This window comes from Macaca nemestrina, chromosome 14 (assembly GCF_043159975.1).
Source record: "Macaca nemestrina isolate mMacNem1 chromosome 14, mMacNem.hap1, whole genome shotgun sequence".
NCBI classification, from domain to species: Eukaryota; Metazoa; Chordata; class Mammalia; order Primates; family Cercopithecidae; genus Macaca; species Macaca nemestrina.
The window spans coordinates 64,675,936-64,689,886 of NC_092138.1; the positions used below are offsets into that span (position 1 = coordinate 64,675,936).

Sequence of the window (13,951 nt, forward strand, 5' to 3'; positions counted from 1 at the left end):
AACCCCAGAAGCTAATGCAACAAAAACAAATAAATGAGACCTAATTAAACTAAAAAGCTTATGCACAGCAAAAGAAATAATCATCAGAGTAAACAGATAACCTACAGAATGGGGGAAAATATTTGTAAACCCGGCGTCCATCAAAGGACTAATATCCAGAATCTACAAGAAACTCAAACAAATCAGCAAGAAAAAAACTAATAATCCCATCAAAAAGTGAGCCAATGACATGAATAGACATTTCTCAAAAGAAGAGATACAAATGTCCAACAAACATGAAAAAAATGCTCAGCATTATTAATCATCAGGGAAATGCAAATTAAAACTGCAATGATATACCACCCTGCTCCTACAAGAATAGCCAAAAAACAATAGATATTGGTATGGATATGGTGAAAAGAGAAGGACGTGGTTGTAAGTATTTTTCTAATACACTGCTGGTGGGAATGTAAATTAGTACAATCTCTATGGAAAACAGTATGGAAATTCCTTAAAGAACTAAAAATAGATCTTCTGTTTGATTCAGCAGTCCTACTGCCGGATATCTACTCAAAAGAAAAGAAATAATTATGTGAAAAAGACACATGCACACATGTTTATTGAAGCACAGGTCACAGTTGCAAAGGTACAGAACCAACCTAAGTACGCACCAACCAATGAGTGGATAAAGAAAATGTTGTATATATACACCATGGAATACTACTCAGCCATAAAAAGGAATGAAATAATGTCTTTTGCAGTAACGTGGGTGGAGCTGGAGGACATTATTCTAAGTGAAGTAACTCAGGAATGGAAGACTAGCTACTGTATGTTCTCACTTATAAGTGAGAGCTAAGCTAGGAGTACACAAAGGCATACAAAGTGGTAAAATGGACTTTGGAGACTCAGAAGGGGGAGGGTGCAAATGGAGTTAGGGATAAAAAACTACATATTGAGTACAGTGTACATTGCTTGGGTGATGGGTGCACCAAAATCTCAGAATTCACCACTGTATAATGCATCCATGTAGCCAAAATCACTTGTACCTCAAAAGCTACTGAAATATTTTAATGGTTTTTTAATTAACACGAAATTATATATATTTATTGTGTACAACATGTTTTGAAATGCACACACACACACAAAACCCCTTCCAGAATGGTTAAATCAAGCTAATTAACATATACATTACCTCACATAGTTGTCATTTTTATGGTGAGAGCGCTTAAAATCTACTCTGAATTTTTCAAGAATACAATGTATTGTTATTTATTATAGTCACCATGTTGTACAATAGATCTCTGGAACTTATTCTTCCTATCTAACTGAAATTTGTAACCTTTGATCAACATTTCCCAAACTTCTCCCTCATCAGCCTCCCAGGCCCTGGTAACCACCATGCTATCCAGCCATAAAAAAGAGATAAATCCAGTCATTTTGCAACAACATGGATGAATCTGGAGAACATTATGTTAAGTGAATAAACCAGACACAGAAAGACAAATACTGCATGATCTGACTCATATGTGGCATCTAAAAAAGCTGATCTCATGACCTGTACCTATAAGGAGATCTTTGTTTAGTGGGAGAATGCTGGTATTGTAAGTAAGTGTGATAAGTAAGTTAAATATAAACCATGGGATGTAGCTGTGGGTAGACTGAACCAGAAACATGCAATGAAATGGTGGTGAGAAAGCAAATTAGTTACTGCCCTTTCTGCAGGGCCGTGGATACTGGCCTTTTCTGTGATGATTCTCTGCTACATCACTTAGCTCTTCTTCTTACCATACATTTTTTTTTAAGAGATGGTGTCTTGCTATGTTGCCCAGACTGGTCTTGAACTCCTGGGCTCAAGCAATCCTCCCCCTTCAGCCTCCCAAAATGCTGGGATTACAGGTGTAAGCCACCATGCCCAGTCATTTTACTATTCCTTACATGGAAATATCTGGTGGTTATGCTCCAGTTTTCTCAGAAATGAAGTCTGGAGAGATGAAAAATAAATTTTCATGTATATTCAAGACTTTAAGCCATATGGTTAGCTAAAATCTTCTGATAGCTGTAATGTTTTAGATTGTTATTTGACTACCATAGGATAAATTGTGATCATTTGGAATCTGTCTGAGACATTCCAGTATTCTTAATGCAAACTGACTCTGTATTAGTTCATTCTCAAGCTGCTATAAGGAAATATCCAAGACTGGGTAATTTATAAAGAAAAGAGGTTTAATTGACTCACAGTTTCCACATGACTGGGAAGGCCTCAGGAAACTTACAATCATGGCAGAAGGCACTTCTTGCAGGGCAGCAGGAGAGAGAATGAGTGCAAGCAGGGGAAATGCCAGAGACTTTTAAAACCATCAGGTCTCATGAGACTCATTCACTATCATGAGAACAGCATGGGGGAAACGACACCTGTGATCCGATTACCTCCACGTGGTCCCACCCTTGACACGTGGGGATTATGGGATTACAATTTAAGATGAGATTTTGGCTGGGATCACAGCCAAATCATAACTGTCTCCAACTAATCTGACCTGAAATTAGCCCTTTATCCTTCCCCTTGCAGCTATCTTCACTTATTTTTAGAGACAGGAAAAGGAAATTTCTATGACACCCATTAAATGACTTGGCTGAAATCACCTAGGCCTGCTAATCTAGAACTACAGTAAGGGGTCATTGTTAAATTTGCCCTGCCAGCACCTGGGTTTAATGGAACTGTGAGTACAGTAGTATGTGGAGAGTAAGCCTTGACTAATCCAGTAGTTAGAGACTTGCACTCCAGAAGATCATCTCATTGTTCTTGCATTAGCTGGAAAATCCCATTTGTGATCAATTCCCCATTGTGAACAAGGAACTATTTGTTCAGAATCTCCTAAGCCTGATTTTCACCTGACTAACTGGTCTTCATTCCTTTTCTGCCCTCCCCCTTCTTTTCCTGGTTACTTATATTTCAGTGTGCTACTTTCTTTTGTTTCATCTTACAGAGCTCATTTTCCATTTTAGTTTCTGCCATTTCCTTGTCTAGGATAATTGCCAATCTTCTGTAGCTTTAACCCCTAAAACCTGAGGTTGTATTACATATATTGCATAAGAGCTAAGTCTTTCACCCTGGCATTTGAGTCAAAACTCTAAGCATTATATCCTTAAACAGAGGCTTCTTCTATTTTGAGACTTCTACTACCTTTTTAACAGGTAGACTGAGAATTCTCCTCACTAGAGTATGGCTTTTGTACACTTCCTTTTCCACTACCTGGATTGGCCTAGTGCATCCACAGAAGGTAGCTGAAAGTTCAAAATCTATTTTGGGCACAGACAACTATATCAGTGATGCATATGGAATCTCCTTGACATATTATAAGATAAATAACAGAATATAACATTTAATGTGTACTTTTTTTTTTTTTTTTGGTTGTTGTTAGAGGCAGGGTCTCCCTCTATCACTCAGGCTGAAGTGCAGTGGCATGATCAAGCTCCCTGCAGCCTCCAACTCCTGGGCTCAAGCAATTCTTCCACCTTAGCCTCCCATGTAGCTAGGACTACAGGTGTGTGGCACCATGCCCAGCTACATTAAATTTTTTTTTTTTTTTTTTTTGTAGAGACAGGGTCTCGCTACCTTGACCAGGCTGGTCTTGAACTCCTGGCCTCAAGTGAGCCTCCCTCCTTGGCCTCCCAAAGTGTTGGGATTACAGGCATGAGCCATTGCACACAGCCTAATGTGTACTTTTGTGTGGTTCTTATTTTTTATTTATTTTTCATTCGCCTTTCTCAAGTTAAAAATGTGTACTTTCGATTTGTCAGGAATCAGATAGGCACTTTACATTTATCATCTCATTTAGCCCTATTAGCATATACAGTAGGTTTTACTACCCCATTTTACACATGAAGAAACTAAAGCCAAGAAACGAAAAGTGCCTTGCCCTAGGTCACTTAACAATTTAGTTGCAGAGTCCAGTCTAGAATAGCTAAAATGTCCTGAGCATTTTCAATTATTAGGAATTGTTCTCAAATATTTTGTATGCCTTAACTCATTAATCCTCCCAATAACCTTATGAGTAGATATTATTGTCATTTCCATCTTACAGAAGAATAAAATGAGTCTCAGGTTAAGTTACTTTCTCAAGGCTAAGAAATCTGGCTTTCTAGCTCCCAATTCCTCTTCTCCTCCTGGTGAAAATCCTACTCTCCTTTTTCCTTCTTTCTTCATGGCAGGTCTGTCATCAAAGAACCAAAATAAGGTGAAGGTTAATCCTGCCCTGACTTTGGAGTCTCAATCTGTCTTCACCAACTCAAGCTCTGAAGTAGAAGACTAAGATTTGAACCCTGACAGCCTGACTCAATTGTCTGTGTTCTTAACCGCTATGGGAGCTTGCTATATTTTTAAACTTTAAGTCTACGGCACATTTTATAACACCAGGTTGCCTCACTTCACCAAGATGTCTGGCCCTTTTAGTTCAATTATTTAACCATGCCCAGGCCAGCTTTTAGGACAGGTCCTTTGAAACCAGTCTTTGACTGAATAGGCTGTAGACTCAACCCTCAGTTCCTAATGGAGAATGAATTTTCCACAGTCACTAGTGGCTAGAAGTAGGTGTTTGTCCCCTTGAGTTCCATAGCTAGGACTTCTTCAACTAAACCATTTCCTAGACTCTCCTTGTCTCAACTAATTTCCGACCTTCTGTCATTCTAACCTCTCACTCATAATTCACATTTTGTCATTCTTGTTTCAGCCAAACAGGAAAAACCTTTGAATTAACAAGTAATGGGGAAGACACTTAGTCACCCAGTCTTCTCTCCCAGTATTTACATGCCCCAGGGAATCTTAAATTAATCTTTATTATCCAGTCTGAAAACTTTCTTCCTGCCTTTATGATCTCAAACAAGGCTGGTTACTTTCTTTCCTTACAGTCTGCCTTTTTTCTCTCTCATACATTTAGTTTATTCTCTTAGATGGTTGTGCAAAGTGATATTTTAACCACTTTTCTCATCATTCCTTTTTTTCCTTCATCATAGACCTCTTAGGAAATCTGACTTTCTAGCCCCCAATTCCTCTTCTTCTGATGAAAATCCTACTTTCCTTTCTCCTTCTTTCTTCATGGCGGGTCTGTCATCAAAGAGCCAGAACAAGATGAAGGTTAATCCTGCCCCTACTTTGGAGTCTCAATCTGTCTTTAGCAACTCAGGCTCTGAATCTTGGAATCTACTGCTTTACTTTACTCTTCAACTCAAAGAGGGAGATATGTGTTCAGTATTCAGTTGTTGTGTAGAGCCTGAACCCCAGGTATCCTTCAGAACTAGTGAAAGAATGGCCTGTTGCACCCAGATAAATTACTGGCAGAGGCTGTTAGACCCTCATTAGGTTAAAAAATAATCAGGGATATTTAGGATTAAATTTAATAAGAAATGTAAAATCCAGTAAGAAAATATTATAACTCTATCAAGAGTTATAAAATAATATTTTTAAACAAATAGGTTTTACTGGTCTGAAGGGATAAATGGCATGGGAGAAACTGATTTTATTAACTAATCCATTAATATATTGAGTATGAACATAGCCTGTCCAGGGACTGGAGAATCTCAGCACAAATAGAAACACCAATACTTCTCTAGTGCCCTGCCTTAATCAGGTAGCTATCTGTGCCCCCTGAGAAAGTCCCTGCACAAAGGGCATAGGCCATACACCAGCTCTAAATCCTAGATGGGACTAAATTTTCTGAGCTATGTATATTACACTGCTTTGGAGAAGCTAAGCTTCAATGATTAGCAGAAGCCCTTGTATCATGCAGTTGTAAATATGCCACTAACCAGTCAAAATAAAGCTCAACAAAATATATCAATCCCATCTCACGTAAGTATAAAACTTCTCCCATGTTTATTCAGCTAGTAATCATCCAGTAACCATTCATCCTAATAATCACAAGAATAAAATATAACAAGGAAGAAATGTACTAGTCCAGTAGAATGAACTACGAGCTGCATAGCTGGGTTGTAAGCATAGTCCAGAGAAGACTCATAGCCATTTGCTTATGTATTGCTGGTAAGCTGACTATATAGACATGATCATCATGCACAAAGGAGTGGCATCCCAGGAGGACGCCAACAGCTATCTCTCTGTCTCTCTCACAGGAATATAGCACGTTACCAGATAGGGGACTAATATTGCAAAAATGTCTACTCTGTCCAAATTAGTGTGTATAATCTAAATCTATTTACTCTCAAATCCTTGGGTAAGCCTAGCTGAACATCCCAGTTTCATCTTGGTAACAATTTGTACAAATGGTAACCACAAAGAAAAAGCCTCTAGTAGATATAGAAAAGAGAAAGATAGGAATCAAAGCACACCACTACAAAAGTCATCAGATCACAAAGGTAGACAGCAAGAGAAGAACAAAGGAACTACAAAACACTCAGAAAACAACAAAATGGCAATAGTAAATACCTATCTATAATTACTTTAAATGTAAATAGATTGAATTCTTCCATCAAAAGACTGACTAGAATTGTTGAATGAAAAAACAAAACAAACAAACAAAAAACAAGATCTAACAATATACTACCCACAAGAGAGTCACTTTAGCTTTAAGGACATACATAGGCTGAAAGTGAAGGGATGTAAAAAGATATTCTGTGCAAATGGTAACTGAAAGAGGGCAAGGATGGCTATACTTATGTCAGACAAATCTGTCATAAAAGACAAAAAGTTCATTATTTAATGATAAAAGGGCCAATTCATAAATAGGATATAACACTAGTGAGTATAAATGCATCCAGCAACAAAGCACTTAAATGTATAAGGCCAAAGGAAGACAGCAAGAGAGGAACAAAGGAACTACAAAACACTCAGAAAACAATTAACAAAATGGCAATAGTAAATACTTACCTATCTATAATTACTTTAAATATATAAGGCAAAGATAAACAGAACTGAAGGGAGAAATAGACAGCAGTACAGTAATAATAGAGAACCTCATTAATCCACTTTCAACAATAGAATCATTCAGAAACAGAATCAAGGAAACAGTAGACTTGAATAACACTGTGACCAAAGGGACCTAGCAGATATATACAGAACATTCCATCCCCAAACAGCAGAATATGTTGTTCTTTTCCCAGTATAAATCATATGTTGGGCCACAAAACATGTCTTAACAAATGTAAAAAGATTGGGAGTATATTAAGTATCTTTCCTAACCACATGGTATGAAACTAGAATAACCAATGGATGAAAAAAGAAATCAAAAAGGTGGAGTAAAAATACCTTTATATAAAGGAAACATAACAAAACTTATGGGATGCAGCAAAAGTTGTTCTAAGAGAGAAGTTTATTGCAATAAATGCCTACATTAAGGAAAAAAAGAGAAAGATCTCAATTAAACAACCTACCTTTATACCTTAAGGAACTAGGAAAAGAACAAATTAAGCCCAAAGTTAGCAGAAGGAAGGAATGAGAGTAAAAATAAATAAAATGGAGAATAGAAAAATTAATGAAACTAAGAATTGGTTTATTGAAAAGATAAACCCAATTGACAAACCCTTAAGTAAACTTTTATTTTTAAAAGAGAAGACTCTAAAATCCAAAATGAAAGAGAAAAGATTACAACTGATGCCACAAAAATAAAAGGGATCACAAGAGACTATTATAAAGTTATACGCCAACAAATTGAATAACCTAGAAGAAATGGATAAATTCCTAGAGACGTGCAACCTGCCAAGCCTGATTAACAAAGGAAAAGTCTGAACAGACTAATAAGTAAGGAGATCGAATTAGTAATCAAAAACCTCCCAGCAGGCCGGGGGCAGTGGCCCACGCCTGTAATCCCAGCATTTTGGGAGGTCAAGGCAGGCAGTTAACCAGATGGCTTCACAGGTTAATTCTATCAAACATTTAAAAAAGAATTAACATTAGTCCTTCTTAAAGTCTTCCTAACATTGAAAAAGAGAGAACACTTTCAAACTCATTTTATCATGCCAGCATTACTCTGATACCAAAGCCAAAGACACTACAAGAAAAGAAAAGTATTGGCCAATACTTCTGATAGATGCAAAAATCCTCAACAAAATACTAGCAAATAAATCCATTATCACAGTAAAAGAATCATATATCCTGACCAAGTGGGTCTTATCTCTAGGACACAAAGATCACTTAACATATGCAAATTAATCAATGTGATATACCACATCAACAGAGTGAAGAATAAAAACCGCATTATCTCAGTAGATACAGAAAACGCATACGGTCAATTGATTTTCAAAAGGGTGTTAAAACTGTTCATTGGGAAATGAATAGTCTTTTCAACAAATGGTGCTGGTAGAACTGGATATACACATACAAAAACATAAAAATAAAAATGGACCCCTACTTCACACCATATACAAGAATTACTGCAAAATAGATCAAAGACTTAAATGTAAGAGCTAAAACTATACAACTCTTTTTAATTTTGTTTATTTATTTATTTTTGGAGTCTTGCTCTGCTGCCCAGACTGGAGTGTGGTGGTGCAATCATGGCTCATTGGCCAGCCTCAATCCTGGCCTCAAGTGATCATCCCACCTCAGCCTCCTGAATAGCTGGGATCACAGGCTGCACCATCATGCCTAATTTTAGTTTTTGTAGAGATGGGATCTCACTATGTTGCCCAGATTTGTCTTGAACTCCTGGGCTCAAGCAATTGTCCTGCCTTAACCTCCCAAAGTGCTGGGATTACAGGTGCGAGTCACTGCATCTGGGCTATAAAACTTTTAGAAAAAGAAATAGGAGTAAATTCTAATGACCTTGGATTAGGAATGGTTTCTTAACTATGACACCAAAAACACAAATGACCAAAGAAAAAATAAATAGGACTTCATCAAAATAAAAAATTTTGTTGCTTCAAAGCAAACTTTCAAGAAAATGAAAAGACAACTCAGAATGGTACAAAATATTCGCAAATCATATATTTGATAAGGGCCTTCTATCCAGAATATATAAAGAACTCTTACAGTTCAGTGATAAAGAGACAACACAATTTAAAAATGGTCAAAGACATTAACGGGAACAGTAGACACTGTGGACTACTAGAGGGGGAGGGGTTGCGGATGCAATATACGTGTGCCACAAAACTGCATGTGTACCCCCTGTATGTAAAACAAAAGTTGAAAATTTTTAAAAATGGTCAAATAATCTGAATAGACATTTCTTCAAAGGAAAAATATACAAATAGCTAATAAGCACATGAAAAGATACTCAACATCATCATTAGTCATTAGGGAAATGCTAATCAAAACCACAGTGAGATACTATTTCACAGCCTTTAAAATTACCAAAGTAAAAAGCATGAGCAATAACAAGTGCTGGAGAGAATTTGGAGAAATTGGGACACTCATACATTGTGAGGAGGGAATGTAAAATAGTACAGATACTGTGGAAAACTGTTAAGCAGTTCCTCAAAAAATTAAACATAAAGTTACCATTCGACCTATTGATTCTACCCCTAGGTATATACTCAAGAGGAATGAAAACATGTTTACACAAAAACTTATGCATGGATATTCATAGCCGTATTCTTCACAGTAGCCAAAAGGTGGAAACAAACCAAATGCCCAAATATGGATGAATAGATAAGTAAAATGTGGTACATCCAAACATTGACATATTGTTCAGATGTAAAAAGGAATGAAGTACTGATACATACTACAACATGAATGAACCTTGGAAACATTATTCTAAGTGAAAGAAGCCGGTTTCAAAAGACCACATATTTTATTGCTTCTATTTATGTAAAATGTCCAGAATACACAAATCCACAGAGACAGAGAGTAGATTAGTGTCCACCAGGGACTGAGAGGAGAGGTGAGATTGAGAGTACATGTATGAGGTGTCTTTGGGGGATGATGACTATGTTCTGGAATTAACGACGATGGTTGCATAACCGTGAATATACTAAAAGCCACTCAATTGTACACTTTCAGGGTGTGAATTTTATATTATATGAATCATAGCTAAAAAAAAAAAAAAAAAAAAAAAAAAAAAAAACAAAACTTGAACAATTGCAGGGTTGGGTTTCTAGGACCTGGAGCCAGAGACTCCTCTTGGAGGAGTGAATCAAGTAGCTCAAGATCAGAGTAGGAGTTGATAGCCTAGGATAGAATTTTTGAGGGCCAAGGAAGGAAGTTTCTTTTTAATCTTGTGAGCCATGGGCCAAGGAGGACCTTAGGGGGCCAGAAGAGCTTTAAAGTAGATATTCAATACAACTCAGAGGCAGAGGGGTTGCTACGGCCCACTCTCTGAGGGGGCAAATTCTATGGAGACATTACCTAGGAATTACCAGAAGCATTAAGGGTAGAAAGCTGCCGGGTGCGGTGGCTCACACCTGTAATCCCAGCACTTCGGGAGGCCAAGGCAGGTGGATCACCTGAGGTCGGGAGTTCAAGGCCAGCCTGACCAACATGGAGAAACCCTGTCTCCACTAAAAATACAAAATTAGCCGGGGTGGTGGCGCATGCCTCTAATCCCAGCTACTCGGGAGGCTGAGGCAGGAGAATTGTTTGAACCTGGGAGGCGGAGGTTGCAGTGAGCCGAGATCGCGCCATTGCACTCCAGCCTGGGCAAAAAGAGCGAAACTCCGTCTCAAAAAAAAAAAGGGTAGAAAGCTTAGGAGCACTGTCAGCCTTCAGGCTAAATTCTAGATTGCTTGGTATAATACATAGGCTTAAGAGAACTGGGAAGCACTTAATCCATATCATCCAAATAACCAAAGCATCTTCTCCTCCAGGAATACCTCTATGTCCTCCTTTCCCTGACTTCCATCCCCTCTTCTGTGCACCTCCAATCTGTATCTCTGCCCTTGCATTAGATTGAAATTTTATTTTGTATTTCTCTTTCCTACTAGGAATAGGAGTACCAAGATGGTCAGGGATGACGTTTTCCTCATCTCATAACCCTAGGACCTAGCACAGGGCCTGAACCTGCCAAGAACTCAGCAAATGCTTGCTGAACCAAGGGAGAACCAAAGAGACTATAGGAATATTTCATTCAGGGGAGAAAGATCTATTGATTATATATATACACACACACACATATAAGAAATATATATATACACACACACATATATATATTTGTTTGTTCATAGCATGGTAACAGGCTCACTATTTGTAATAGTTTGTAACAAACACCTCTATGTTTTGATGTGATAATTTTGTCAAGTAGTTATCAGGCTTCTACTATACTAAAGTCCTTGAAGTCAGAGACTGTCTTACTCATCGTTTTATCCCTCCATGGCATCCAGTACACTGGCCTCTGTGCAATAGATGCTCAGTCATGATTTATTAATTTAAATTTAGTTAAGCAAGTTTAGGACAAGCTGACTTGGAAAACAGCCTCAGATATATTAAGACAGAGTGCTAAAATTGACTTATGAGGGAAGGCTGGGTTTCTGTGTTTGGCACTAAAATTGATGCAGACCATCTTGTTGTCTGTGGAGACATAATCTAGGAAGTACTAGAAGCATTGATGGTGGAGAACTCCTCAGGAGTTACTTGTCCTGTTGCCTCCAGAAAGCTTCAATACTTGAATATTTTTATTTTTATTACATTTCTTGATTATTTTTATTAAAGAAACAAACTCCCATCCTTAAATAGATATCTTCAGCAAGAAAGTGTGGGGATCTAGTGAAGTCTTCACTAGCAGCCAACATCCCAGTCCGATATACACAAGGGCATCCATCTCATCGTTTATCCCATCTTTTTTCAGAACATGAGAGATATCTGCAAGCCAACAACAAAGAATTCAACAGTATTTTTGTATATCCGGTGAGTGTCTTCCCTCTGGCTGTTTCAGAAGGGGGTCAGTATTCTATAATATTCTTCTTTGTTGGGGGAGCATGAAATTCTTTGTAGATGTAGATCCTATATAACACAGATTCTATTACACTTTCTTTCAAGCTCCTAAACAATGAGTGGTGCAATGAAGGCTCAGAAGCCAAAATTAATCCAGTGACATAAGCTAGGGAGAGAATGTCTCAGATTTCAGGTTTATATGTAACTCCCAGAAAATAAATACTGTAGATTTTCTTGCGCAAATGAAAGCATAGTACTACAATTTTATTTTTTCACTTAGACATTTATCTATGACAATACATATAGATATCCCTCATTTATTTAATAGTGACATTGTTTTTCATTATATTGATAAACCTTGATTTATTTAGTCAGTCTTCTATTGATGAACATTTAAATGTCTCCAGTGTTTTGCTATGCTAAATGGTGCTGAATGAACACCATTATACATATATTTTGGCACATTTGTGTGACTGTATCTTGTGAAAGTTTCCTAAAAGTAAATTGGCTGTGCCAAAAGAAAAACACACTAAAAATTTAAAATTATCAGAGGCCAGATTGCCCCCAAAAAGAATTATATCCATTTATGTTTCTACTTAAAGTAGAGACTGCCCGTTTCTCCACATTCCTATCAAACTCGCTATTATCAATCTTTTTCATCTTTGCCAGCTCTTAGATGAAAATGACATTCATGTTAATTAGCCTTTTGTATTTCTTTTTCTGGAAAATACCTATTAATGATCTTTGCTCACTTTCTATTGGATTGTTCATTTTTCACTTATTTATGTATCTATGACTAAGTAATTCATGAAAAGATATATATTGAAAAGGCGTGCTCCAATACCCCATCCTTGTCCATATCTGCTCCCCTGAGGGAAACACTGTTAGTTTTCTTGTGTGTATTAATCAGATTAGTGTCTCTTTGTGCAAATAAAGCAAATACAAATATATAGTCTTATTTTCCTATTTTTACACTATTCTGAACCTTAACACTGTATCCTGGAGATGTTTTCATCATCATAATTTTATCATAGTTTTTTTCTTTTTTTTCCTTCTTCAGCTATAATATATAGTATTTGCTCTGCAGATTTAACATATTTTATTTAATCAGTTCCTTTTAAATGGACATTTGGGTTGTTTTCAGTCTTCTATGATCACAAGCAATGGTTTTATACATAATATAATTACATGCATGTGTAGCTATGTATACATATACATAGCTATAATTATATAAAAATATATGTTTGTGGTCTCTGTGGGATATTAGTTTATGATTTCTGAGTAAGAGTGGCATATTAGTCCAATCTCACACTGCTATAAATAACTACCTGAGACTGGGTAATGTATGAAGAAAAGAGGTTTAATTGACTCACAGTTCCTCAGGCATAACTGGAAGCATGACTGGGAGGCCTCAGGAAACTTTCAATCATGGCAGAAGACAAAGGGGAAGCAAGCACCTTCTTCACGTGGTGGCAGGAAAGACAGAGAGAGAGTGAAGGGGATCCTACACTTTTAAATCATCAGATCTTGTGAGAACACAAGAATATCATGGGGGAAATCCACCTCCATGATTCAATCACCCCCCACCAGGTCCCTCCCCAACACTGGGAATTACAATTAAACATGAGATTTGGGTGGGGGACACAGAGCCAAACCGTATCAAATGGTTCTGGATAATAATAGTATCCAAGATATGACCATGAGAGCAGGTTTTTCTCTTCTGTATCTTCTAGACCTACATAACAAGCAGTGGGGACAGTAAATCTAGGTTTGGGCATCAGACAGATCTGAGCTTGAATATAGCTCAGCCTTTACTAACCTTAATATCTTTTTTTTTTTTTTTTTTTTTTTTTTTTTTGAAACGGAGTCTTTGCTCTGTCGCCCAGGCTGGAGTGCAGTGGCGCGAACTCGGCTCACTACAAGCTCCGCCTCCTGTTTACGCCATTCTCCTGCCTCAGCCTCCCGAGTAGCTGGGACTACAGACGCCTGCCACCTCGCCCGGCTAGTTTTTTGTACTTTTAGTAGAGACGGGGTTTCACCGTGTTAGCCAGGATGGTCTCGATCTCCTGACCTTGTGATCCGCCCGTCTCGGCCTCCCAAAGTGCTGGGATTACAGGCGTGAGCCACCGCGCCCGGCCAACCTTAATATCTTAGATAAGT

At 37.6% G+C, this 13,951-nt stretch overlaps 1 protein-coding gene across 4 annotated transcripts in view; it reads left to right on the forward strand.

Annotated features, from left to right (window-relative positions):
- Window positions 1-13,951, forward strand: part of LOC105485722 (phospholipid-transporting ATPase FetA-like) — a 111,236-nt gene that overhangs the window by 23,838 nt on the left and 73,447 nt on the right. For all 4 annotated transcript variants that reach the window (XM_011748139.3, XM_011748135.3, XM_011748140.3 and 1 more), the window contains one exon: window positions 11,706-11,764. In XM_011748139.3, the coding sequence (XP_011746441.1) occupies window positions 11,706-11,764 (59 nt within the window). The remainder of the gene's footprint in view (window positions 1-11,705; window positions 11,765-13,951) is intronic.